Source organism: Paralichthys olivaceus, chromosome 24, assembly GCF_024713975.1.
Source record: "Paralichthys olivaceus isolate ysfri-2021 chromosome 24, ASM2471397v2, whole genome shotgun sequence".
NCBI classification, from domain to species: domain Eukaryota; kingdom Metazoa; phylum Chordata; class Actinopteri; order Pleuronectiformes; family Paralichthyidae; genus Paralichthys; species Paralichthys olivaceus.
This window is the reverse complement of record NC_091116.1, coordinates 12,945,564-12,970,541: the sequence shown is the minus strand read 5'-3', so window position 1 is coordinate 12,970,541 and position 24,978 is coordinate 12,945,564. Positions and strand designations below refer to the sequence as shown.

At 46.3% G+C, this 24,978-nt stretch overlaps 3 protein-coding genes across 19 annotated transcripts in view; 1 reads left to right on the top strand and 2 right to left on the bottom strand.

The window, feature by feature from the left end:
* Window positions 1-4,066: 4,066 nt before the first annotated feature.
* LOC109645879 (glycerol-3-phosphate dehydrogenase 1-like protein) lies at window positions 4,067-6,997 on the bottom strand. Its single transcript, XM_020111550.2, has 8 exons — window positions 6,857-6,997; window positions 6,358-6,538; window positions 5,938-6,078; window positions 5,509-5,647; window positions 5,265-5,377; window positions 4,954-5,187; window positions 4,752-4,858; window positions 4,067-4,575 (listed from the first exon to the last, which is right to left on the bottom strand). Exons 1-8 carry the CDS (start codon window positions 6,895-6,897, stop codon window positions 4,479-4,481), a joined length of 1,053 nt encoding a protein of 350 aa, XP_019967109.1. The 5' UTR covers window positions 6,898-6,997; the 3' UTR covers window positions 4,067-4,478.
* Window positions 6,998-7,174: 177 nt separating this feature from the next.
* On the top strand, window positions 7,175-16,928 carry osbpl11 (oxysterol binding protein-like 11). The gene is made up of 13 exons (XM_069520978.1): window positions 7,175-8,424; window positions 8,706-8,774; window positions 8,903-9,078; window positions 9,318-9,397; window positions 10,364-10,549; window positions 11,272-11,470; window positions 12,386-12,531; window positions 12,682-12,822; window positions 13,555-14,014; window positions 14,134-14,320; window positions 14,431-14,613; window positions 14,697-14,850; window positions 15,236-16,928. Exons 1-13 carry the CDS (start codon window positions 8,306-8,308, stop codon window positions 15,290-15,292), a joined length of 2,157 nt encoding a protein of 718 aa, XP_069377079.1. The 5' UTR covers window positions 7,175-8,305; the 3' UTR covers window positions 15,293-16,928.
* Window positions 9,968-24,978, bottom strand: part of LOC109646580 (protein unc-80 homolog) — a 49,182-nt gene continuing 34,171 nt past the window's right edge. For 10 of the 17 annotated variants that reach the window (XM_069520961.1, XM_069520964.1, XM_069520970.1 and 7 more), the window contains 13 exons: window positions 23,979-24,185; window positions 23,703-23,887; window positions 23,459-23,624; window positions 23,188-23,367; window positions 22,955-23,102; window positions 22,440-22,496; window positions 21,422-21,503; window positions 21,132-21,237; window positions 20,864-20,884; window positions 20,435-20,634; window positions 18,153-20,352; window positions 15,581-15,689; window positions 9,968-10,531 (listed from right to left, as the gene is read on the bottom strand). In XM_069520961.1, coding sequence (XP_069377062.1) covers window positions 19,885-20,352; window positions 20,435-20,634; window positions 20,864-20,884; window positions 21,132-21,237; window positions 21,422-21,503; window positions 22,440-22,496; window positions 22,955-23,102; window positions 23,188-23,367; window positions 23,459-23,624; window positions 23,703-23,887; window positions 23,979-24,185 — 1,820 coding nt within the window. In that variant the 3' untranslated portion in view covers window positions 9,968-10,531; window positions 15,581-15,689; window positions 18,153-19,884. The remainder of the gene's footprint in view (window positions 10,532-15,580; window positions 15,690-18,152; window positions 20,353-20,434; window positions 20,635-20,863; window positions 20,885-21,131; window positions 21,238-21,421; window positions 21,504-22,439; window positions 22,497-22,954; window positions 23,103-23,187; window positions 23,368-23,458; window positions 23,625-23,702; window positions 23,888-23,978; window positions 24,186-24,978) is intronic. The other 7 variants (XM_069520963.1, XM_069520968.1, XM_069520973.1 and 4 more) reach the window with 3 other exon arrangements.

The following is a 24,978-nucleotide window of genomic DNA, read 5'->3' as shown; positions in this document are numbered from 1 at the left end:
CGACAGAGCAAAAGAAAACAAGCTTGAGGATCCCATTCCAGTGGAAACCTTGCTCATACATCACTGTGATCGTGTGTCTGCGCCCTGAGAGTCCTGCAGGGAGGTAATGGTTAAATGATTGTGGAACACACGTCTTGACCTGCAGCACATCCGGCGCCATTGCAGGCAGGAGGTCCGACTCTTTCATGTCACAGGTCGGAGCCCCGCAGGAGACGGCAGGAAACGATTGGAGCAGAGGGAGGGAGAAGATGCAAGAAGACGGGTCAAAGCATTCAGAAGTGTGGAGGCTCCAGAGCTTCACAAATGGCTCTGGTCAAAATACACAAGAGCTGAAACACACTGCAGCTGCAGACCTGATGGTGAATGAGGTGAATGTCTGAGGTCAAATGTGGGAAAAACACCCAAGGAGAAAAACACATAAACACAAACAGATGCATAAATGCACAGCATCACAGTGTCACCCCTTCTTCTTCCAAACGTGTGGGGCTGCTTTATCATTCAGCCATAATGCCTCCCTTCGGATCGCTCGCTGCAATTGTGGTTAAGACCAGAGCGACCAGAGAGCAGACAACTCTGCTGCTCGCTGCAAGATCTGACACGTTTACATGGATGTATTCTGAAATTAGCCAGATACATTAATTGGTTTATAAGTGATGACGTCAGCAAGTCCGAGTCAACTTGTAGTTTCTTCCAAATTAGGAAATGATTTGAGAAATGAGTAATGTCTCATTCAGAATCAGAACCAGTGTCAGGATTCAAAATCCATAGAAATGTATGAAGAAAACAAATCTGACTTCTGATTGTTTGGTGCATGATGTGGAGAAAGTGGCTCAGGGTTAATTCACATGAAATCATTTTCCTCCTCGATCCTGTCGAGGAGGTTGAGTCTCCTCTCCTCTTCAGCTCTGAGGAGCAGGAAGCAGCTCCGCTCCACTGACATGAAGGAATGCCACATCGATGTTATTTGCAGCTGCACTGGGAACCCGGCCGCCTCGGAAAGCATCTTTATGTGCATGTAAGCTCCGACTCCAGAGACACTGGTGCAGTACATACGCTAAAGATTTCACCTTCCACAAATCAGAGTGGAGGAAGTGTGGAGTTTGCACTGATGTCAGCATCTCTGAGTCCGCAGGGGATCAAGCCGAGCCGATTTAGACGAAGCAGGATGTAATGCAGAGCAGGAACAACGGAGGTTATCCAGCTTTGACATTGTCGGGCCTTTGTCTCGTCAGACATGCTGGATATTATTAAACTGCAGCTACTCTCCTGATGCTGTTGTGCAGACTCACATCGAGGCCCAGAGTCGTTTATATTTAATCAAAGAAGCTTTCTCTCGTTCTCTGAAGCAGCAAACCGAGCCGGGCGTCCTGCCAGGTCGACATTGTACAAATTGACTTAATTTCATTGAGTTATGGTCTGTGATTTCCTGACGAGGACCGCTCCCCATTTGTCTCGTCCCTGTCCCACAGAATCAATGGCTGTCCAGAGGGAGCGAGGGACGCACCGTATCTTATGGCTGTCTCATGCAATTTTTTCCACTCTCCCTGAGGTAAGAGGATGGGAGAGTGGAACAAATAGGCCTTGTGTTTTCACCCCGGTGTTTGTATGCATTACCACGACCAGGCTTCCTGCCAACTTCTCCTCCTCCCCCCCCCGCAGACTGCAAAAGCAACCAGAGCAAGCACCACCACTGCTGCCTTCACCTCCAGGCAGAGCACAAAAGGAGGCAAAGAGCCGGAGCCCCCACCGATCAGGCCGAGGATGGAGATGACCACGCGGAGGTTAAAGGCGGCGGCAGCGGAGCAAACGCCAGCTGGGACGAGGAGTGGCATCCTTTTGCTTTATCTCTTTTTGTCTTCCCAGCCCGGTGCATGAGCGGAGGGAGGATGTGAGGTCCCATTTGGCTGTCACTGACATGTAAAAAGAGTGTGGCAGCGACAGCTGACGAGATCAGGGGCCTGTAATTAACCGAGGACGGAGGACAGACTCTCCGCTTTAGTGGCAAACACACACACACATTGAAACATGAAGGAGCATCGACACGTAAAGATATAACAGATTAAAACCACACCAGCGCTCGTTTGCCTGAAGGGGACATTATGAGTTATCTATTAGTCCACGTGTGAGGTTTCACACTGACTCCAAGCTTCTCTGGGTGCTATAACTGTAAAGGCGTGAACCATGTGGTCTGGCCTGAGGCGGCCACACATACTTTCAAAAAATAAAGCCCTGCAGCGCTCTGCAGAGAGGTTGGACTGTAACTCACTCCTTCATCCCAGGGATAGTCAGGTGTGAGAATAACAGCCCAGGCTCATCACACCTCATAAATCACAACTCGGCGTGAAATGTACTGAACGGTGTCTTACTGCGCTGGGGTCGACGTCATCCTGAAAACACGGAGACTGAGCAGAACCGCTAAAGTCCTGATCCAACTCTTATCTTAAAGTTCAACTCACCGAAGTTTTCAACTTGGCTGGTTCCGCTCGTCATATTCGTTTTCGGTTCAGATGAGGTGGAGTCTTGTTTTGTGCTATAAACAGACGCTGCCGTGAGAAAGAGGCTCCAGACTGTGTGTGACCCTTTCACATAATATACAATCATGAAAATATGGATGATCGCAGCTTTAAGAGCTTTGGCTCAGCCTCATTACGCTGGAGGTGAATCTTGTTTGCTCACAATTTTGAAAAATGGCAGCGTTCCCGTGCCTCTGGAAGACTTTCAGTGTCCACAGCTTATAAAGGGACGATTCTTTTGCATTGAAAGTCGTCTCTTTGTAATTTAAGTCCAACACACGACTCCTCCATAAACCACAAATTGCTGTTTTTACATTTCTCTCTCCTCACAAGTTAAACAAAGGAGATACAACATGTGAATTAGTCCAAAGGTGTTTTTCTTCACTTTGGACGGAGACAGACGAGTTTCCACTCTCTGTGCTCAGAGACAAATTCACATCGATCTCGTCTCGTCTCAATTTCCAAAACGTGAAATATTCCTTGAAGAATGGACGAGAAGCAGTGAGCTTTAAATCCAATAACACGCACACACACAGGCCTCTGACTGGAGGACAGTGCATGTGTGTGTGTGTGTGTGTGTGTGCCTGGGGTCGAGGGCTACCAACAGACAAGTTACCGTGGTGATTAAGCTCCTCTTTCAGGCTGAAGGTGGACCCTCTCTTGGATCTGGGCCGGTGTCAAACCACCACAAGGGTCTCAGCGCTCGCTCAAAACCCACCGATGACAGTAGCGGCGTGGAGATGAGAGGGGGACGTCGACCTGAGAGACCCTCCTCTCCCATGGGAAACCTGGAAGCTCCTCTTGGCCTCTTTGTGCCCCCATAAAAAAAAAAAAACTGGTGCCTCTTCCATCGCCCTCCTGAGCTTTCAGATGAACCGTTTGATGTCCTGGGATCTGGGCAGACGAGGATACGGAGGACACGGACTGATGGGACCAGTTAAAGACACCCACCACCACTGATAGGTGCATACACGGAGAATATCCAGGATACTAAAGCACAGTTGAGCCAATGGATCTGAAATTTGATCCCTCACACTTTCAATTTCTCAAATATCTAAAGTGTTTGGATCGATTTTGTTTCTCTGTTTCCACATCTACGTATAAAGAAGTGATACGAGCACAGAGAGACAGGGTGGGACATGACTCAGTGAGACACAGTGATGGTAGACGGACGGAGACGGAGGCAGAGGATCAAAGCGTTCACCGGGTCGACCTGTAACATGGCCGACACGCAGGGACAAGGACGCTTTTTGTTCATTAATCTGCTTTCTCATACCAGGTTACTGCGGCCTCGTGGGAATCAGTGTGGGTCTGTCTCACACACACACACACACACAAAGACACACAAACGCAGACACACACACTGAGATCCAACACACAACTCAATCACACAGCTGCTGGACCACAGACTGAACTGGTTTGACATCAGTCCTGTTTTCTACTGTTCATAGTTGAAATATCACTTAATGTGAGTGCTGCACCCCCTGGTGTCAAGACTGGATACTGCCATACCTCCCTGGACTAACTTCTGATTGTTCAGAATAAACAAAAACTTCTCTTAATCTTTTATTGAGATAAAAACTCCACATTGCTGTAGAAAATTGTAAACACTGTGTTTATGTCAGTCACACAAACAGAGTTGCATTAACAGAATCGTAGTGGTGCTGCATTTGGTCTTGTTATACAATTTCTATTGCAGTTTTACTGCTACAAATGATGAAAATATTTGTATTAATCATTTCTTTAATAGCTTTAACTTTTCTTTTCTAACTTTGTTAGAAGTAAAATGATTTTTTTTTTAATATAAGTGCATCAGAAGCTAAAGGGGAACAGTCTGCACAATGAAATGTCTCCAATAAAAAGAAGTAAAAAGTGCCTTTGGTTGAATTGACTAAGTTGAGTTGTGCGTGTCCAGCATGTGAATCTCTGTCACCATCTAGTGGTGGTGAAGTGTCTGCACACTGCTCACATGTGCTCAGGATGGCTCTGCAGGCAGGTGATGAACTCCTTCACCTCTTTGCCCTCGAAGCAGATCTGGTAGACGGCAGCAAACAAAGGAAACCTGCAGGAAAGAAGAGATGAGCAGGTTATCGACTCAGACATTGGAAGAGGAATATTGCCTGAAGCTCGTTATGATCTCAGTAATAAACTCTTAATAATTAAAAATAAATAGAATTAATCTGTGTCTTTATTTAACATCATTTAATATTAAAGGTATTGTGAGTGAATGTGACTCACTTGTTGACCATGTCTTTCTTCTGCAGGATCTTATAAACCTCCGCTGACGTCTGTGGACCCTGAAGCTTCTGGCCGTTCAGCATCTCTGCCTCCAGCTCAGCGATGGACTGAAGAACCCAACACAGAAGAACAACTTGGATGTTGTTTCATTCACAACCGTTAAAGAAGCAGGTTACTGAATGAACCTCTGCGCCTGATTCACCTTGGACGTTTTGACGAAGGCCTCGGCCACTTTGCGGTTGCGTCCCCCGTAGCAGGTGGTGATGAGGTCGGCCACGCCGCAGCTCTCCAGGAAGGTGGACGAGGTCACCGGTTCTCTGCAGAACAACTTGGCGAAGGCGACCATCTCCATGAGACCCAGCCGGATCACCGCCGCTTTGGTGTTGTCGCCGAATCCGAGACCGTCGCAGAACCCGGCACCTACGGCCACAATATTCTGACAGGGCGCGGATTAGAGAAGACATGCATTATAATCTGTAAAGCAGGAAAAGTAAAGATAGAGTCTGTCTTTACCTTTAAGGCTCCACACAGCTCCACTGTGTGGCTCTCTGTCACCACGGTGATGCGGAAGTTTGGAGTCTGCAGCAGCTCTTTGAAGATGTGTCCGTTTGCCTCATTTTTTGCTCCTGCAGGAAAAAGATAAAGACGTCACTCGACACCGGTGCCACGAGGAGGTACTGATGTGTTTCCCTTTTCTTCCTCGGCAGCGTCAGGAGGACAAAACGTAGAAGCACTGATGAGAACAATGAACACGAACCGATGGTGGTTTCACAGAACTTCTCGTCTGCCACCTCGCTGGCGATGTTGGCGCCCATCAGGACGCTGACCTCGATCTCCAGCTTCTCTCGGATGATGTCTGAGATCAGCTTCAGTCCGTCCGGTCCTTCGTCCACACCCTAGTTAACCGACGAGACAGTTCTGGGTTTGACAATTTGTCCATCTTGGTTTTTTGAAACCAGAGGTAACTATATTCGGAGGAGCGTACAGGTCCACGTCCACTTTTATTTACAGGCTATTTCAAAAGATTTTCTCTGTGTTGCTCGACTGAAACGTCACATGATGCTGCGGCCACAGAAAACATGAAGTGCAGTGAGTCACGTGATGGTTTCCTTTGTTTTGGCCGACAGGACATGAGACAGAAAGAAGAATGAGGGAATAGAGAGAGAGAGAGAGGACAGGGTCTTACTTTGATGAGCGATATCCCGATGGTTCCCTCGGTGATGTGAGGCTTCATCTGGTCACAGAGTTTGCCGATGAACTGGTGTGGGATGACGAAGACGAGGATCTTAGCTCCTTTCACGGCCTCTGTGATGTCGGGGACGGCCACCTGGAGGGACGTCAGGACAGGAAGTGACCACAAAGAAAGCTGAGGCCAAAGAAAATGTTGTGTGACTGCAGCTATGTTGAAATGTGCCGTCTCGTTCTGAATGCTTCCTGCAGTTAAACGGTTCTTCTCTTGCAGGATGTGACGGTTGTGTGGTCATAGTGAGCAAACAGTCCACGAAGGACACACGGAAAGACGTGTGAGTCAGAGCTTCGTTATCTTATCAGTGTCTCGGTGTATTTCAGCGACCTCTCCTGTGTAATAACACTCTGCGGCTCTCACCACATTCCTGGGCAGCTTGTGACCCGGCAGGTATCTGACGTTCTCGTGGTCGGTGTTGATGATCTCTGTGAGCTTCCTGCCGTCGTCCATCACCTCCTCGAACACCCACATGTTGACCAGGGGGTCGAAGCGGTTGGAGGCCTTCACATTGTGGCCAATGATCTTGGCGATGGAGGAGCCCCTGGAGGGAGAGAGAGGAGGAAACACAAACAGCATCTTTCAACACAACTTTAACAAGTAGCAGGAACAGGATCACACCAACACTGTGACACCGTGCACAAACTTTCATTTAGGTTAAATTAACGAGAAGAGCCTGAAGTTTTCACACAAACAGGTAGAAAATCACTTTAATGTTGCAGCAGAACCAGGTTCATAACAAAGTGAGCGAAGGAGGAGGAGAAGGAGTAAAGTTCAATCAGCTGACGAACAAACTCATGATCACAACTTTAACGTTTCTGAGAAGATGCATCTGAAATCAAATCAAGAAAATAGAAGTTACCAGTTTCCGGATCCCACGATGCAAACTTTCTTTCCAGGCATTTTCAAAGAGCTGCTCGGTTGTTTTTCTTTCTACAGCAACTTCCTCATACGCCCTGAAAACTGAACTCCTCATTCACTCCTCCTCCTCTTCCTCCTCCTCCTCTCCCCCCTCCTCTTCCTCCTCCTCCTCCTCCTCTTCCTCCACGGATACACTCCTTTATTATTATTGTTATTTTTAAAAACGTGCATTAAAACGATGCAACAGGTGTGTAACTGCTCTATTTCCGTCCCCACGCGCTTTATAATGTCGAACATAATTCACTCTGAATATGTATAACTGAATATTAAACTGAGTTGTTCAGAAAAACAAAGAAAATAAAGCGAATAAATGTTTTATTGACTCATTTATTATTAAAGACTGACAGGAAACAGCGGAACTAATGTCTCATCCTCTGGACTAAGCGACGTCAAGCCGGACAGGTAATTAGTGACACTTCCGGTCAAGAGGATGCTCAACAATAAAAGCAATCACGATTTCCGCCCGTAAACATGACTTGAACCAAAATAGATCAACGAATATTAATAGTCAGTGAGTTAAAAACTACGTCAGAAAGTTTACATATATATTTAAAAAAATGTTTTTAATATTTTCAGCTAAATCATTACCAATACCTGACAAAAACATAATATAGTGATAAATAAATCTTTTAATACATTTATTTGTATTTTGTTGCTTGTTTCTCCAAGAGTACAGTTAGAAAAAGGTTTCCTGTAGCCTATATTCAGATTCTGATCAGATACAATAAAATCATTACAAAAGAATAATAATAATAATAAAATACTGTGTCCTGTGCCTATCAATAATCGTATTATTTTATTTGATCAAAATGCATTTTAATCAGGGTTGTACATATAGATTTTACTTTTTTCCATTTTAATATTTGCGAATTTAAGTCAAATTAAAAGAACAATACACATTTATATAGTAATATGTATAATTGTATGTTTATCATTGGTTTGTAGGATAAAATATTAAATAAAACACGTATTAAACAAGTAAAAAAATCATTTTAAAATAACCAAACATGAAGTTTAGCCTCTATCTTTGTTTATTTTATTTTATTTTTCAGTTGTTGTGATTTTTCGAATGCGGAAGTGTCAGCGCTTGAGCGGGTCACGTGACTTGTGCTGCTGCCAGAGCAGTAAATATCAGAGGAGTTAGCACACATGCTAACGAGCTAGTTTCCGTTTTAAACCATGTTTTATTTGCCTTTATTCACGTAGACAGTCAACGCGGCCGAGTTCCTTTCCACCTGAGATGAATCCACACTTCCGCTGAAGTCTCCGAACAGCTGCTTCGAATCTGTGGAGACTTAGCTTAGCCTAGCCTAGCCTAGCTTAGCATAGCTCAAACCCATACACTGGCGAGCCTGAGTCAGCCGGAGAGTTGGGTTCGTTGCCAGCGACCATGCAAGCGGAGACCACGGCGATAAGAGTCCCGGAGAGCGAGGCTGGGAAGCTGGATGTCGTCCCCCAGAACAAGACCCCGAGCTCGGGGAGAGCCAGTGCCAAAAGCTGGCAGTACAGGTGGGTGGAGGTTTAGCATGCTAACGGCTACAGTGACTCACGAGCAGCATTTATGTGATATATCGACACGTTTTTGTGTTTTCATTAACGCTGTCCAGCCACTGACGTGTCACCTCGTAGCTTTAACATGATCGTCGTGTTATTATAATGTCGCTGTGCTTCTAATCTGCCAGTAAACAGAAGCATCTCTCAGCTAATCTGTCAGCAGACTCGGCCATGATTGATTTGTGTGTCCGTGGTGCGTCCTCAGTGCTTCTAAAGTGTTCTTTGTGCCCTGGCAGCGACCACATGGAGAATGTTGACGGCTACTTGATGAAATACACCAACCTGGTGACAGGGTGGCAGTACAGGTGAGCTGTAAACAAACCTGCAAGAGTAAGAGACGGGGGACAGTTCAATCAGGATTCAGCATCCAGAAGAATCCTCTTCAGGTGCATCCCTGTGGTTGTGACATTGTCGTGCCGTCTGTTGTCTCCAGGTTCTTTGTGTTAAACAATGAGGCGGGCTTGTTGGAGTACTTTGTCAACGAGCAGTCGCGGCCCCAGAAGCCCCGCGGCATGCTCCCCCTGGCCGGGGCCGTCATCTCCCCCAGCGACGAGGACTCGCACACCTTCACTGTCAACGCCATCAGCGGGGAGCAGTACAAGCTCAGGGGTGGGTGCCTGACTTCCTGATGTAATTATCAATCACTTAAGAGGGTGGTGTGCTCATCTTAAAGCTTCCCCTCCCTGCGTCAGTTACAGTTTGAACTCCGGGCGCAGTCATCACCGTCCATCAGCTTTTCACAGTATTGATCTTTGTGTTTTCCATTATCGGGTGAAGCGGGATCTGATGCAGAGTGGGATCAGGTTCAGAGTAATGAACAAGGTTGTGCTCTCCTGTGTGTTTCTCAGCCACTGATGCCAAAGAGCGGCAGCACTGGGTGAGCAGGCTGCAGATCTGCACACAGCACCACACAGAGGCCATGGGGAAGGTGAGACGATCACACAGTGTTTTAAACTGATCCAAATAATTCTCCTGACTCCTGCGCGGAGCGGGTGTGAGCTGGAGAGTTTTTCTTTTCCTGGTTTCCACATGTCAAAGGAGCATTCGCACAGAGACGGCAGCAGTGTAAATATTTGTGCCACATGAATATCACTTCGTAGAGCGGATTCCTCCACAGAGGCCCAACAGTTTAAATAAAGTCAAGCCTCTACAAAATGAAAACACACGTAGATGTTATTCCCCTTAATCTGCCTGGTTTGTTTTCATCCGTGAATTATTCTCTGGGAATCATCTTTTCTCACAATGTAAAATAAAGTGATTAAATATTCCTGCATAATTTAGTGGGATCTCTCTATCATTACAATCCTGCTGAAAATCAACTCCTCTGTGGGTAAACATTGATGTTTATGTGGAAAAAGGATCAAGTTTTACTCGTATTGATCTAAATATTGATCCACACACGACTACACTGCCCACAACCTCATTTAATGTTGTGGAGACACATGAGAACTCCCTGAAGGATTACAGTAGCAGCGGCTTAACATAGTCAACAAATAGATGACACTTTATTTATTCTTTATTATCATTTTTTCAAGTTGTGTTTGCAGTGTGACTGTATCGATTACATTTTCTGGACTCGTTTTCAACCTTTGAAAGTTGCAGATCAGGTCTTTAAAGCATGTTCTACGTTCATCGTACATAAGTTGGAATGGTTTACTTAACTGGTGTTATTTGTTCATGGCGCACATTGCACACATTGCCTATCAGAGGTTTGTTTAGCAGGTGATTCAATCATCAGACCAAAGTCCTCAGATTAATAGAATGTTGTGCTCTTACTTTGTAGACTTGTTGCCAAAGAGGAAGTGATTCTATGACTGTTGCTGCCATGATAGAAATGTTCACCTGTGACATCCTGTAATTCACGTTTGATAAACGTCGTGTCCTCCTTCTGCAGAGTAACCCCCCTCCCAAGTCCCGGAGCTACTCGATGGCGTCTCAGGGCAGCGGCAGCTCACCGATGTCCGCGCGCCGCCCCAGCCAAAACCCAACCTTATTCGGCTGGTCGCAGGTCCACAAGGGCTCGTCGCTCTACTCCAGCAAGAGGTCGCTGCTGCCAGACCACCTGATGGACGCCAGAGAGGTACAGAGACATGTCGTCCATCTTTATTTACAGTCTATGAGGACAAGTTTTTATTCTGCTGTTTTTAAAACCTGTGTCATGTTGGAAAGATAAAAATCAATTTCCTGTCCCTGTTTATTCCACAAAAAATGATTTACAACAAATTACTTTAACAAAATAAAGATAAAATGAGCTTTAAATAATATGTGAAGTCTTGATAAAGTGATGATGATGAAGATGAGCAGGAAAGATAAAGCCTGGCACTTTACTCACCGCAGCGTGTTTCATTAATGTTTAAACTTCAGTGATGTTGCCACAATGAAACTTTTTACAAGTACGAGCTACACAATGTTCCTACAAGACATTCAGCTGTAAAAGTAAAATATTTAGACCTGGAGCTTCTGCTGATTTTAATTAGTTCCGTCGTGAATTCTCATCTTCACCTAGATGCATGCGTGCAGGTCGTCCACCAGAGGGCATCGGAAGATAGCAGTGATCAGTCGATCTTTATTTTAAGGGATTTGTTTTTAATATTTAAATAAAGACGTCTGTGTGATATTGCAGTTTAAGAAATGTGCATATATTTATATTATTTATATTTATTTATTAGAGAGTTATATTGGTTGTACGAGAGTTTTTCAGTCATGTCAAAATCCGGAGGCATGTGTTTTTTATTTGTCTTATTTTTATTGCCCTAAAAACATGGATGCATGAATAAAAAAAAAAGAACGATCCTCCTCCAGATGATGACCCAGGCCCAGGGCCAGCACCGGGACCTGATCCAGAGTATCGAGGGTCTGCCGGCCGCCCCCGGTCTCTCCCCTCTGGACCAGGATCTGCTGATGCTCAAGGCCACGTCGATGGCGACCATGAACTGCCTGAACGAGTGCCTGCACATCCTGCACCTGCAGCAGGTGGCCAGGCAGAGAGGCTCCCTGGGAGGTGAGTGTGCGGCCGGTTCTCTCTGCAGCGGATGTGGTGGTTGTTGCTTTATCTTGACTCTTTTGTTCATTTGCTGGTTATTCTTCCAGGCGTGAGCGTTTCTGCTGTTGGACGCTGCAGATTATGCATCTGTGCCACATGCAGTCCTCACGACAAACAATCTAGAGTTTGGCTGCTCACTGGAATTATTTTGCATTATTGATAAGGAGCTGTACCTATTCTTACCACCTGTCTCGAAGGTAATTAGATCTCAGATGGTTGAAATATCCATCAGCAACACTTTGCAGGCTGCGGCTCAACACGCTGTTCTTTTCACGATCTGACTCGTCACGTTAGAAAAAGTCCCGATGATATTTCACATCAGTTATTTTCTGCTCTGTGGAAAAAAGTCGACACAGCTTCACGTTGACAACTGTTGCGTTTTGGAAGTGAGCTGAAGTTCTCCACCCTCTCTATTCAGGTCGATTTGAAATGTGGAAAACGTCCGAGTAATGTCCCACTTTTTCACAGCAGATCTCGTTACTCGATGTATATTTCATTTGGCCGGACTTGTCGCACGCAGCCAATCGGGTGAAGTTGTCCGACAACGCACGAGGTGAATTTGAATGAGGTCTGCCCACCTCTAACCGCACATTAAAAAAATGTCCAGGCCACACTGAGAGGCTTTAAACCAATCAGAGGACGAGGATGTTTCCTGTCGGCGGGGCCAAGGTATCCTGATACTCGGCTCGTCGGACGGGTCGGGTTACACTCGTTTGGTCTCGGGCAGCCGACGAGGAGTAACCATCTGTCCAGTCGGCAGCCGGGCAGTTGTGGGGTGTTGTGTGGCGAATGGTAGGCCCGGCGTAGGGTGGAGGGGGGGTAGTACCATGAGTACCTCTGAACCTGCCACTGAGAACTCCCTGTCCACGACAGGACCCACCATCGAGTGGCTGGAGCCCAAGCTGCCCGACATCCTGAAGAACGGCAGCAGCTCCCTGGGCAGCTTCACCACAGGGGAGGGTCAGCTGGAGGGGAGCCACCTGGAGCTCAGCAGCCCAGACTCCTGCAGCTTCTCTGGGGTAAGAGCGAGGAAATCACACCCTCTCTGCTCCAGGAGGATCCACAGTTTTCAGGACTTTTATTTGACATAATTTCCATTTTTGCAGTTGCTTCTAACAATCTTCTGCTTTCAACCCGGTTGTGTTGACTATGTCCCCTCCCACTCTCAGGAACAGGAAGACATAGACGCGGAGGATGAGCTGGAGGACGCCTTCACAGACAAGGAGGAGGACCTGGGCGCCGTGGAGGAGGAGCGCAGCGTCATCCTACACCTGCTGTCCCAGCTGAAGCTCGGCATGGACCTCACACGGGTAGGTCGAGTTCCATGTTCTGCCGAGCAGCAAAAACAAGAACTCATCTGTTAATGATACACGTTTGTGTACAAATCGCTTTTTAGGGGATTCTCCGACTTTTAAAGCTCATTTATTTATTAAACGTTTCCGTCGATGATTTAAAAAACGCAGGGACACTTGGTTCTTCCCTTCGTCATTTCTTTTGTCGTAGTTTTCTCATACATTACATACGTCTTACATTTTTGTCGGCTGATTAGAAAAAGAAAGGTGAAACTAGTTTTGTCATATTTTTACGATCAGTCTAAATTAGAATTTCAATAAAAAGTGACAGCCCGAGCTCGTTCATCAGACCTCAAATTTAATATTAACAGAAAACAACTTGTCTGATTAGATTAAAGTAAATCTGCTGTGTCCGTGATGAGGAATCACTGTCATGGCTTTTAATTGAGTTTCAGTGACCTGACGGACTCAAGTTGTTGTTGCTGTGTAAACACACACACACACACTCTCTCTAACAAACAGCTGAGTCGTGGATAGAAACTCTATCTTCTGGTGTCAGATTGTTCTCGTATTTGGATATCCTCCTCTTGGGTTTCTGATTTATCGCAGTTATCCGGAGGATTCTTTGAGTCCCCTCTAGCTCCAGTAGACGCTGTGACGCCAAGGTCACGTCAGCGGTGCTTCACATCATCACTTCCTCCATTTGAACCACGGTAGATGATTCTCCATATGTATTTGTCTTCCTCCCAGGTGGTCCTCCCCACCTTCATCCTGGAGAAGCGCTCCCTGCTGGAGATGTACGCCGACTTCATGTCTCACCCCGACCTCTTTATGGCCATCACCGACGGCAGCAGCCCGGAGGACCGCATGGTCCGGTTTGTGGAGTACTACCTCACCTCCTTCCACGAAGGCCGCAAGGGCGCCATCGCCAAGAAGCCCTACAACCCCATCATCGGCGAGACCTTCCACTGCTCCTGGAAGGTTCCCAAGAAACCAGAGGCCGCCAAGGAGCCTTCACAGGGAGGCGCCGAGCCGCCCGCCCCCCAAGACCCTTACCAAGTGCGCTTTGTGGCGGAGCAGGTGTCCCATCATCCCCCTGTGTCCGGCTTTTACGCTGAATGTCAGGAGAGGCGGATGTGTGTGAACACGCACGTGTGGACCAAGAGCAAGTTCATGGGAATGTCCATCGGAGTGTCCATGATAGGTGAAGGTGAGTCAGCAAAGTTTCTTCCTGTCATGCAGCAAGGGAAGGTTTAGAAATGGTTATCTACAGTCACTCGCCGTGTTTGTACGATGAGCTGCTCAGTCCAGCCTCCGTCCTGTCTGCAGGTTGTCTGCATTTGCTGGAGCACGACGAGGAGTACACCTTCACGCTGCCCTGTGCTTACGCTCGCTCCATCCTCACCGTTCCCTGGGTGGAACTTGGCGGCAAAGTCAACATCAACTGCGTCAAGTCGGGTTATTCAGCCGTCATCACTTTCCAGACCAAACCCTTTTATGGCGGTAAACTGCACAAGTGAGTCGCTCCGTCATCGCTCCGTCTGCGAGTGTTGTGTTGCTGTAGTGCTGCTAAATGGGAAATCGTGCATCCTAGTGTTGACTGATTCAAACATGTTCCGTTCGTAGAGTCACAGGGGAGGTGAAGCACAACACCACCAACGCGGTGGTGTGTCGTGTGCAGGGCGAGTGGAACGGCATGTTGGAGTTCAGCTACACCAGCGGAGAGACGAGGGTGGTGGACGTCACCAAGCTGCCGGTAACGAGGAAGCTGGTTCGGCCGGTTGAGAAGCAGGGACCGACCGAATCCAGGTGAGAGGACGTGGACTCGAACGCCATCGTCTCATGCAGTTGTTTGTGTCTCGACGCTTTCATAACATGTTTCCGTGATGCAGGCGTCTGTGGCAGCACGTGACTGAGGCCCTGCGGCAGAAGGACATCGACAAAGCCACGGAGCACAAGCGGATTCTGGAGGAGCGGCAGCGGACGGAGGAGAGGCACCGCGCTGAGACTGAAACTGCCTGGAGGACCAGATACTTTGACAGAGAGGTGAGCGAGACGGAAAATACAAAAACCTTTATCTATTCTATCAATGAACACGTAAAACACATTGATCCAGAAGTTTGTACTTATCTTAATTTGAATTAGTCGTGAAAGAGATTTCGATGTAAAAACACGATGAAGAGTCAACACAGGAGTTTTACTTTCATGAGGCATTTGAGGACAAACAGAAGAGTCTGTGAAAGTCACCTCTGCTGCCTCTAAACACATTTAAAATCACCTTCAGCATTAATTCTCTCCCCAGTCGACGGTTTTCTATTTCAGGGTTTTCTCACTTCTTCAAGAATCTGGGTCATTGAACTCCAGCGTCTCGTTTCTTTTCCCCACGTGACGATTAATCACTTCCTGACGACACTTCTCTCTCCTCCCGCAGGGCGAAGGCTGGATTTATCACAAACCACTTTGGAAAAACTCTGCGTTCAAATCCTAGTTTCTTCAGGATGAGTCTCGGATGCTGATGTTGTAGATTCAGGAATGTGAGTGTGTGTGTGTGTGTGTTGGACGGTGATGAAAGGAGAGCATGACCTGCACTGACGTACAGACGAATGCAACACGGGGAGGCGGACGGAGAGACGGCGTCACTGGAGGTGTTCTCCGCTCTCTCGCCATGTTCAAGATGAAACCTCAACGTTTTGATCAGTTTTCTTGTTTGTTTTTTTTAACGCTCCAATGTCGGTGAAAACATTGTCACGCTGGTCGGGGGACTCTTCTTACTTACGCAGCCTTAAGATCGTCTGATGAATGATACTCGTTCGTTTCTGCTGATCGACCTGGATCCGGTTCTTTTCTTTTCCTCGGCGGTGAAGTGACTTTCTGGGAGTTTCTTCCTGAAAATACGATGCGAGATCAGAGATCAATCAAACTGACGGAAACTGAGAGAAAATAAAAACCACTAACGTTATCACCTGCCAACGATATCCTGATCTCAAAGCGCCACTCATCCCCTCGCCGCTCCCCGTCTCCAGCCTTTATGCTAAGCTAAGCTAAGCGGCTACTTAAATCAGCAACAATCATAAGCAGTTTATAAACAAATGGTTTGTAACACGATATAATGTCGTCGTTCGCAGGTTCAGTTCTTTTTTAGAAGATGAGTTTTGTTTAGAGGCCGGTGTGTTAACGTATAATGAGCGTTTTAACAATGTAAAATATTCCTTCATCGTTATTAACTGTTGTTCAATGCCACTCGTTGATAAACACAAAATATCCTTAACGTCAGCACGATAGCTGTTATAAACCACAAACTGTTTATGTACTGCTTATACAGGGGGGTTACACTGCCCCCTCACGATTTCAGGTGGTACTGCTCCGTTGCTGTTTTGATGCTGTGTGGAATGGAGTCGCGCTGCGGCAGCGTCACGTGTGAATCTTGTCGTAGACGAGCCGACAAATAACAAATCCGAAAGAGATGAAGTCTCGTGTGAAGCTGAAGATTTTTCTCGTCTTTCTCCCTCGTTTTAGTTTTGATCTCTGTTCAAACTGAAGTTAATGTCTGTTGTAAAAGCTTTTAACCAAATTTACCTGTTTTGTGATGCAAATAAATATTTTCTTTGAATGCGTGTTCATCCCCCATCTTTCGCTTTTATTGCTCTTATTTTTAGAGCCACTTTTTTTTTAATCCAGATGTTCTAACTCTCTCTTTCCAAATCTAAATTTTCACACTTTGAAAATCCCCCCAGTTTAAAGTTTAAAGAAAAGTTCCTGATTCTCCGCAGAAGGAGGAAGTCCGCTCTGCCACTGAGACGCTGCTCCCTAAGTTTCTGTGCCTTATGCAAAAACTCTTTCTGTGTGTGTCTTCCAGCAAAGGAGCACAGTGTCCTCATCACCTCTTTACCTGACAGATGCAAATGGCCGATGTATTATTTGTGTGTGTTCGTGTGTTGGTTTTATTTCTTTTTAAGATTCAGTGCTCGGTGTTAGAAGGCGACTCAGCACTTTGACATTTCTTGGTTTTGAAATCTACTGGTTGTCTCGTTGGCCTAAGAGATGCACTGACACTGAAGGAAACCCGATGTTGTAGAAAAATGGACATGTGTGATTAAAGGTAAATAAATTGCGTATCAGTTGTACACAATGCATCAAGTTGTATTATTTATTTTACTGTGTTTCTTCACATTGTCTTCATGTATGAGTTGAATTTTAAAGTCCATGAAGAAATGCAAACATGCAAAACATCATAATATAGTCTAAAACATTACGTATAATATGGCGTCTAATACTCTGCACATGCCACAGGTTTGATTCCTACTTAATTGTAAATACAATTATCTATATCTATCTATATATAGATATTTGGGGTTTGGTAGAGCTGGGTAATAAAACACTATCAATACAATGTGTAGACTTTAGTGACATCTGGTGGTGAAGCTGAATGTTGCAGCCTCTCCTTCCAAACATGAGGGAACCTGTGGGAGCTTCAGTTGTCATGGAAACACAGAAGGTTTAGTTTGTCCAGTCTGAGCTACTTGTTAAATATCAATAGATTATTTTATATTAAATATCACTAAGATTATTTTATATTAAATATCAATAGATTATTTTATATTAAACATCACTAAGATTATTTCATGTTAAATATCAATAGATCCTTTCAGCTAAATCTTACACACTGAAGTTTTAATAGTCATCACTCACAACATATATATGTATTAGTATATATATTATATATATTTGTATATATAACAAAGCTTCTGCTCTTGCTCTCAAGTTCTTGCAGCTGTTTTTAAAGTAATCATATATTCAGAGTTTTACTTTGGTCGAACAACCTGAGGTGGAAAGTGTCGCAGCCTACAGACGAGTTGACTCAGTCATTTTATCAAGATTTATTAAACTTGGTCATATAAAGGTCACTTTACTTTTTCCAACAGCTTTAAAACGGATGTGATTTGAATTCTCTGAAACATTTCAGATATAAAATAAAGCCACAGGATTTTATTTGGATTTTATTTAAGTAAAATGTTCCTACTTTTCTTAGAGAAGCCAAAAAAACTAAAATTGTATTATTGTTTGAATGAAACTGTGAATAACTAAATTTCTTTCATAGAATTAATCTAAATAAGTTTTTCCAAACGTAGATCAAGTTTAGTTTCGGACAAAACAAGTGATCAAGTGTTTACATGAGAATTTCACACAGGTGTGGTTAGCTTGTGATGCTAGCTTAGCTTAGCATTGACATGAGAAGCTAATGAGACGAGTTTTCCTCCAAAACACAAGTGAACAATGAAAAACGTGCAGCGACACGTCGAACACACAGAAGATCGAATAACTGGGTTGATATTTGAAACAGGATTCACCTCATGAAGATCTATGGGCTCCAGATCCAAGCAGCTCCGCATCCAGGAAGTACCGACTGGCAAACAGGAAGAGGAGGAGTCCAATGGGATTTATGGAGAAGGGGAACTTGGAATATACCAAGTTAGACAGACTCGCGGGGGTGGAGTTTATTGAACTGAAACTTCAAACTTTAATTCAAAATGAAAACTTTGACTGTTTGCTTCGTCTGGGGATTCGAACATTCAAACATCTGCGCTCAGTTAGAAATGAAGTAAAAACCTTTGTAAACAATATCCATTTATTTAGATACGTCAGAAATATCCCGACAAAGTGTATATTCACTCTAAGTTTGCACGAAGAAGACACAACCCGACAGAGACACGTTACATTTAAAGGGAACTCTGATTGACGCTCTGACCGGAGACGCTTCTGATGCGTCTCTGTGTTTTAAAGACATTGACATGGTGCTGACGGTGTAGCACACAATGTTGTTTACACTTGATATGTGTTGCACATCGTGTTGAACACGGTGTGCACGTCTGCTGCCCTCTGTCAGATAAAACAGTCAAACTAGAACTCACAGACACACGCTCTCTTTGTAACCGGACGATTACAACATTTTCACAAAATGGCAGAACAACAGAAATGAAACACACAAGCAGCAAATAAGAAAAACACTCACAGTGCATTGGTGTATGGCACGGATCAATATCTGCGTTATAACTATAGATATAATTACTCTGTTTGAACTCAGCCTTTCCTGAACAGTTAAGTTTTACAGTAAATATAGATATTTATTTCCCCACGATTCTGCAGGTTTATATTATTCTGCTCCTCAAAGTGTGACCTTGAACGCATCGTGGGCCGGTAGAGGTGTTGGAGGTGTGAGGTTTTCACCAGAGAGAAATGACACGTTAATATTAAGGCATGGAATGAGTCGACGAGGTCACGACCATCTACTGCATCGATCCTGAGACGATGTCACAGACACAAAGTGGAGAACGAGACTGCGATTGAGTTTTCAGAGCTGAAGAATGAGTTCAGAGGAAAATAAGAAAAAATGGATCAAATCACTTCAATCAAAGTCAGATATTCTGACACTTTACATATTTTCATTTCAAAAGCAAATTCAAGGAAACAAATTAAAGTTTTAACATTTCAAGAGAAGTCACGTGGATTTCTGAAAAGCTCATTTTGAATAGTTTGATTTGTTCCGTAATGATAATCTTTGAAAATATAAACTCTTCTTCCTCCGGTTCCACATCATCACGTATCGTTATTATCACACAGCTTTAGAACGACTTTAAATATCTCCTTTATAACCTTTGTACAAGTTATAGCATCTTTTTAAATGTATATCTCTTCTATACAGACGTCTCTACATTTTAAATATCAACCTTTTCTGTGACGACTGTTAAAACTCTGTCTGACGTAAACTCCATCTAATAAAATAAATCTGTCTGCGATGGAGACGAGCCATAAAGTAGATTTGCTGCTATAAATATACATTCAAGCCTTCGTCTGTACGTTGATGTTCGACAGCGGAGGGACACGACAGGACAGGACACATGAACGTGAGATATTTAGAGAACTACCCTGAGGAGAGAGCAGGACGGGCACAGAAGCCCTCTCCTCTCCTGTTTAACCTTTTAAAGACTTTCAAATCGTCGGTGAAACGAATCCAAACGTCCGTTTTACTTTTTCATTTTTTTGCTCATGAAGTTTGTGAAACGTGCCGGTTGACAGAGTCCGTCACACGTGGGACTCATCCAGGTCCAGGTCCACGGGGGAGAGGGGCAGAGGCGAGCGGCGGGGCGACCTGCGAGGAGAGGGCGGGGACAGCAGCGGGGTGAGGAGGGGGTTCTCCGTGCCGGCGTCCTCACTGAGCTGCAGCAGGGTGCTGCTGCGGGGCAGGAGCGCGGTGGTGTCCTCGTCCCCGGGGCTCTCTCTGATCCTGGACGGCCCCGGCGGAGGCGGAGGGAGGAGGAGCGGGGTCTGAGGCGGCAGCGGCGGAGGCAGAGGGGGGCCCGGGGCCGGGGTCGTACCCAGCACCGGGAGCGGTGGAGGGAGGGGGGAGGAAGTGCGGGATAAAGGGAGAGGGGAGCAGGTTCGGGACGGGGGAGTCGGGGTGGAGGGTCTGGAGATGGAGGGAGGAGGGGAGAGGCTGCTGCGGAGCCCCCACTGCTCTCTCTTCTCTCTGCTGCTTATGGCTCCAGGACCCTGGACACAACAACACCTCTTATCATTGGAATCACACTCATCCTTTCCTACTGGGTTTCCATGGCGACTGATTGTTCTGTACCTGTGTGTTCGCAGGACCGTGCAGGTCGGCGGTCACCGTGGCAGACGAGGCGGTCGGCACCTCCAGCGTGGGCGACTTAGAAGGTGCTGGACTGGACTTCCTGCCCTCGGCCGCGGGGTCGATGGCGCCGGGGGTCGGGGGCTTGCCGATCCCCGCGGACGCCTCCGTAAAGGTGACTGACCTCTTCTGGTCTCCGTGCGCTGCGGGGGGGCAACACGTGCACGAGGTCAAAGGCCAGCTGGTGACTCTCTAACACATCAGCATCATCACAGAGGAGTGGAGGCAGGGAGGGGACACAGGAGGGGGAGGCAGGGGCTGGGAGGGGGGTATGCAAGACAGACATGCAGAGCGTCCTATTGGGTGAGGTTGCAGATAAAAAGGGGCGGGCCGTTGCAGGGAGGAGAGGAAAGGTTAAAGGTCGTGTCTCACCTTCACAGTCCAATAAAGTCTCTTTATTTCGAAACGTGAGACAGAACAGAGCGAGAGTCAGTGTGAGACAAAACAAACAGCATTGGAACAAAGAGGAGGACAGGAGGACGGGTCACTTCAAGTCCGCACACACACAACGAGAGGAGACGTCTCATCGCTTCAGATCTGGTGTCTGTCTGTGTGCTGATTTGAAGAGTGGGGGGAGACTGATCACACACACACACACACACACACACACACACACACACACACACAGTGATGACGTTACCCAGCGGTTTGCTCTTGGGCTGGATGCTCCTGCGAGTTGTCGAGAGTCGAGCTCCAGATCGATCCCGGGGTTCATTCTTTGGAATGGACAGCAGGGGGCGCCGCAGCTGCAGGACAGTCACAGTGCCGTTCAAGCAGGTTTGTGTTCATGCAGAGTAAGAAAAGGAACACAGTGAAAACTTTTATTTTATCTTGACGGATAAAAATCTTTCACAGACAAACAACGAGGAAAATATGTTCGTTCACTTTTTATATTTTCTGATTACTTCTCACTAACGTGGACGTCCTCACCTGTCGGAGGCCGCGCTTCCTTCCTAACGGAGGCTGCAACAGGAGGTTATGCTGCCCTGGTTCACTCTGCACACTGGCAACCCTGGTTCAGTTAATCCCGTGCACACACACACACACACACACACACATAGACCAAAAGACACAAACTCATCACCTTTAAGGGATCAACCATCTCCTGAGCTGTGTTCACGCACTGATCACATCTTTGACCACTAGATGTCACTGCTACTCTACGAACTCACTCACTGGACACACACGTATGTTTACACGACATCCAATCACAGTGCAGAGAGAAAACAGTTGCCGCCATGATTCATACACTGAGAACACAACAGGGGACGGTTGGGGCTGGAGCAGCAACTGACACAACAGAAACTCGAGTGTTGATGTGAGAGTGTGTTTTATTGTTATTATTATTATTATTTGTGGATTTACTGGAGATTCAAGTGTGAAACATCAGGTGAATTAACAGTGAAAGTTAATAAATCAAACGTCAGTGTCCTTGTTAGAGTTGCCGCCCCAGTTCCCCCTGCCCCGACAGATTGGTATCCAGAGACGGACGCCCAATGTGATCAGTGAGAAGCCTGAAGACACATAAACAGTATGAGACACCATGGCACCAATGGGAGAGAGGCTGACTTTGGTGATGGCACATCAACTGTCAGAGACCCACAGCGAACACAGGAGAAACAGAGGCAGAGCTCCCGGGCCCCCCGGGGCCGTCTATGTTTTTTTTTTTTTTTTTTTACTTCCTTATGCGGGAGGGGCCTGGTTAGGGAAGCACAGCAGATGAGCTGAGGAGATGAGGGTCAGTGTGGAGCTCAGAGGGAGGAAGGGTTAGGAGGAGAGAGACAAGGCCACACAGAGAGGGAGAGACAGGTGAGGGGGGGTGACGGGCCAAGGCGATTTGACTGGATGCGGATGAGTGATCGACGGCCAATAGAGGAGGCCGTCCTGAGGCAATGCCCCTCCCACTGGCAGACAGATAACGGGACACACACAGAGAGGGCCACTGTACCTAGAGAGGTTACCCTCCTGCAGAAGGCCCTGGGACTCATCTAGCACATTGGGTTCACTGTAAAAACGGGGCGAAGCGGGAGAGTGGGAGTTTAGGGAGAGAAGTCGAGATCCATCACCACCGAATCCCTGAGCCCCGTCGTCGCGAGGGCAGGAAACCAGGGCGTTCGCTTAGTCTGAGCACCAAAACTGGAGCTGATCGATTCTAAGTATTCGTAGCAACACACAGAGTCTGAACTGAGACTGTTAAATAAAGACATGTTGTAAATATAAACAGAGATATACACAGAAAAAAATGACTGTGGTTGTGGGATATGAAACTTTAAATTCTACATGTTACATAAACAAACCTGAAACAGGAACAGAAATGATCTCTCTGTTTGGAAGAAGATTTTATTCTCATTCCTTCTCTCATTGTACAAAAATGAAGCTAAAATATTCCTGATACAGACGCCACCATTCTATCAAGTGTCGTCGTGTGTTTGTCAGTTTGTATTTGTGTTGTGGGGGGGTTACCTGTGGCTGGGCAGCATGGTGGTGCGGTGAGCCTCGGGCTGTGAGGCTGCAGAGCCGGTGGCGTGGCTGGAGAAACGCCGCTGTGTTATGACCCTGGGCAGAAAGGCCTCGTGCTCGCTCACCACACTGGGAATACTGATGGAGTCGTCTGCGGAGAGAAGGACGGAGGGAAGTGAGTCCACTTCACCTTCTACAAACGTGGAAAGTGAAAGTAGAACGGAAGAGTTTCTGACTCTCTTCTTCGTCCTCATCAGTGCGGCTGAGCGTGTCTTGAGACGGCTGGCGTGACGGCTGACTCTCCTGCTCCCAAACGGTGCCGGTGCCGGTGTTGGAGCGCGACATTGTGGCCAAACTAAGGCGATACGCTGAGGTGGAGGTGCCCACTGTGCTGATGGACGTCTTGCCTTGGTAAGCTGTGGGGTGGGGGGGCAGGTCAAGATGGAATCAGAACATGAAAGAATTCACAGAATCAACAATGAAGTTTTCGTTTGCGTGTTTTCTGACCAGAGCCGCTGTGCACAGCCTCCTTCAGGATCTTCAGCTCATTGTTGAACTCTGCGAACAGGGAGCTCTTGCAGAGAGGTCGAGGGATGAAGCGTCGCTCCAGCTGGTCGGCGATGTGGTGGCGTGCCGTGATCTCCTCCTGGGAGTCGGCAGGCTGCGTCAACAACTAGAAGAGAAGAGGTAAAAACAACTTGAAGACACGGGGACATGAAAAGACGTTAAACACCTGAGTCTGAGTCTTTACCTTGCACTGTATGAAAGGTCTCAGCAGCACAAAGATCGGGATCCGGGTTCGGACAATGAAGTCAATGAAGTCCCAGAAGGCCAAGCCGCCAACCTTCCTCAGCGCCATCTCTTTCACCTGCAGGCTCAGTCGGTACCACTGGTTTCCCAGCGAGCGCTCAAAGCAAACCAACACCACCTTCAGAGCTGCGGAGAAGATGCACACGCAATTAAAAATAAAAGAAGCAGCATGTATCTTCACTCATCCTGTTGGAAAATGTCATCGTCACATTCCCACCCAGATACGCAGCCTGGCTCGTGGACTCGGCTAATCCCTCTCTGCGCAGGTCCTTCCCCGTGTCGCCCGGCGTGGAGCAATGAGCCGGCGAAGCGTCCAGCATGAAGTTCTTGGTGCGAGAGGTGGAGATGATCCGAGGAGGCAGCAGGATGTTGATGACAGTCTGGAGGAGCAGGAAGATCTCGGGCTGCTCGAGGTGCGGGCTGTCTGCAAAACAGAAAAAACTGAAATATGAAGGAGCTGGAAACAAACAGATCTGCATTTTTTTTACGCTTGTCTCTTGTGCCTTTAAAACTGTTCCATCAATAAATCAACATCATCTAATTTAGATTTATGAATTAACACTGATGTGTGTTTTGGTGACATACTCAGTTTACATCTCACTACGATTTAATACAAACTGCGGGATACAAGTTCTTTGTGAAATAGTATTTATTTAATCAATGAACAAAAATAAACATGTCAGTGATTTTACATAAAAACAGATAGCTAACAGTTTACTGGTACTGCACGTCGGTGCAAGTATAAATATAGAAAATATAAAAATAGGAAACAAAGAATTAAATATAAAAAATAAAAATACTACGAGCATCAAGGGGAGGGATTGTGGAGCATGTCTATAGTAGCTGCCTAGCTAAAGATTTGTGTATGCTCTGCAACGATGTGCATCATATAGAAGTCAACCTGATCCCAGGGGCAGCCATGTTGTGTAGTAAAATCGCCATGGAAACTGTTGCTGCTTAAAAACCTCCTTTAATGATTTTGGTGGGGGCAACCATCAAAGGGATTGCTGGCCTCAAACCTTTAGATGTCAATCAAAGGACTAAAAACTCTATAGACTGTAGAGGACGTTTCTCTGGTGCTTTGATCCACCAAACGTATAAATAGCAGACCGTCAGCTGAGAAGTCACAGTCCTCGTTTGTGAAGACAACAATCCTGACCACGGAGACAACAACTGATCTGTTCAGTAAAAATTCATCAAGACGACACTGCTCTTTT

Excerpts from the sequence above, each read along its gene's own strand:
- LOC109645879 (XM_020111550.2), bottom strand. The coding sequence starts at position 6,897 with ATGCCTGGAAAGAAAGTTTGCATCGTGGGATCCGGAAACTG. Across the intron at positions 6,079-6,357 it reads ACAAGCTGCCCAGGAATGTG|GTGGCCGTCCCCGACATCAC; the intron begins GTGAGAGCCGCA and ends ACGTCCCTCCAG. Across the intron at positions 5,188-5,264 it reads AGCTGTGTGGAGCCTTAAAG|AATATTGTGGCCGTAGGTGC; the intron begins GTAAAGACAGAC and ends GCGCCCTGTCAG.
- osbpl11 (XM_069520978.1), top strand. The coding sequence starts at position 8,306 with ATGCAAGCGGAGACCACGGCGATAAGAGTCCCGGAGAGCGAGGCTGGG. Across the intron at positions 8,775-8,902 it reads GTGACAGGGTGGCAGTACAG|GTTCTTTGTGTTAAACAATG; the intron begins GTGAGCTGTAAA and ends TGTTGTCTCCAG. Across the intron at positions 12,823-13,554 it reads TCGGCATGGACCTCACACGG|GTGGTCCTCCCCACCTTCAT; the intron begins GTAGGTCGAGTT and ends TCTTCCTCCCAG.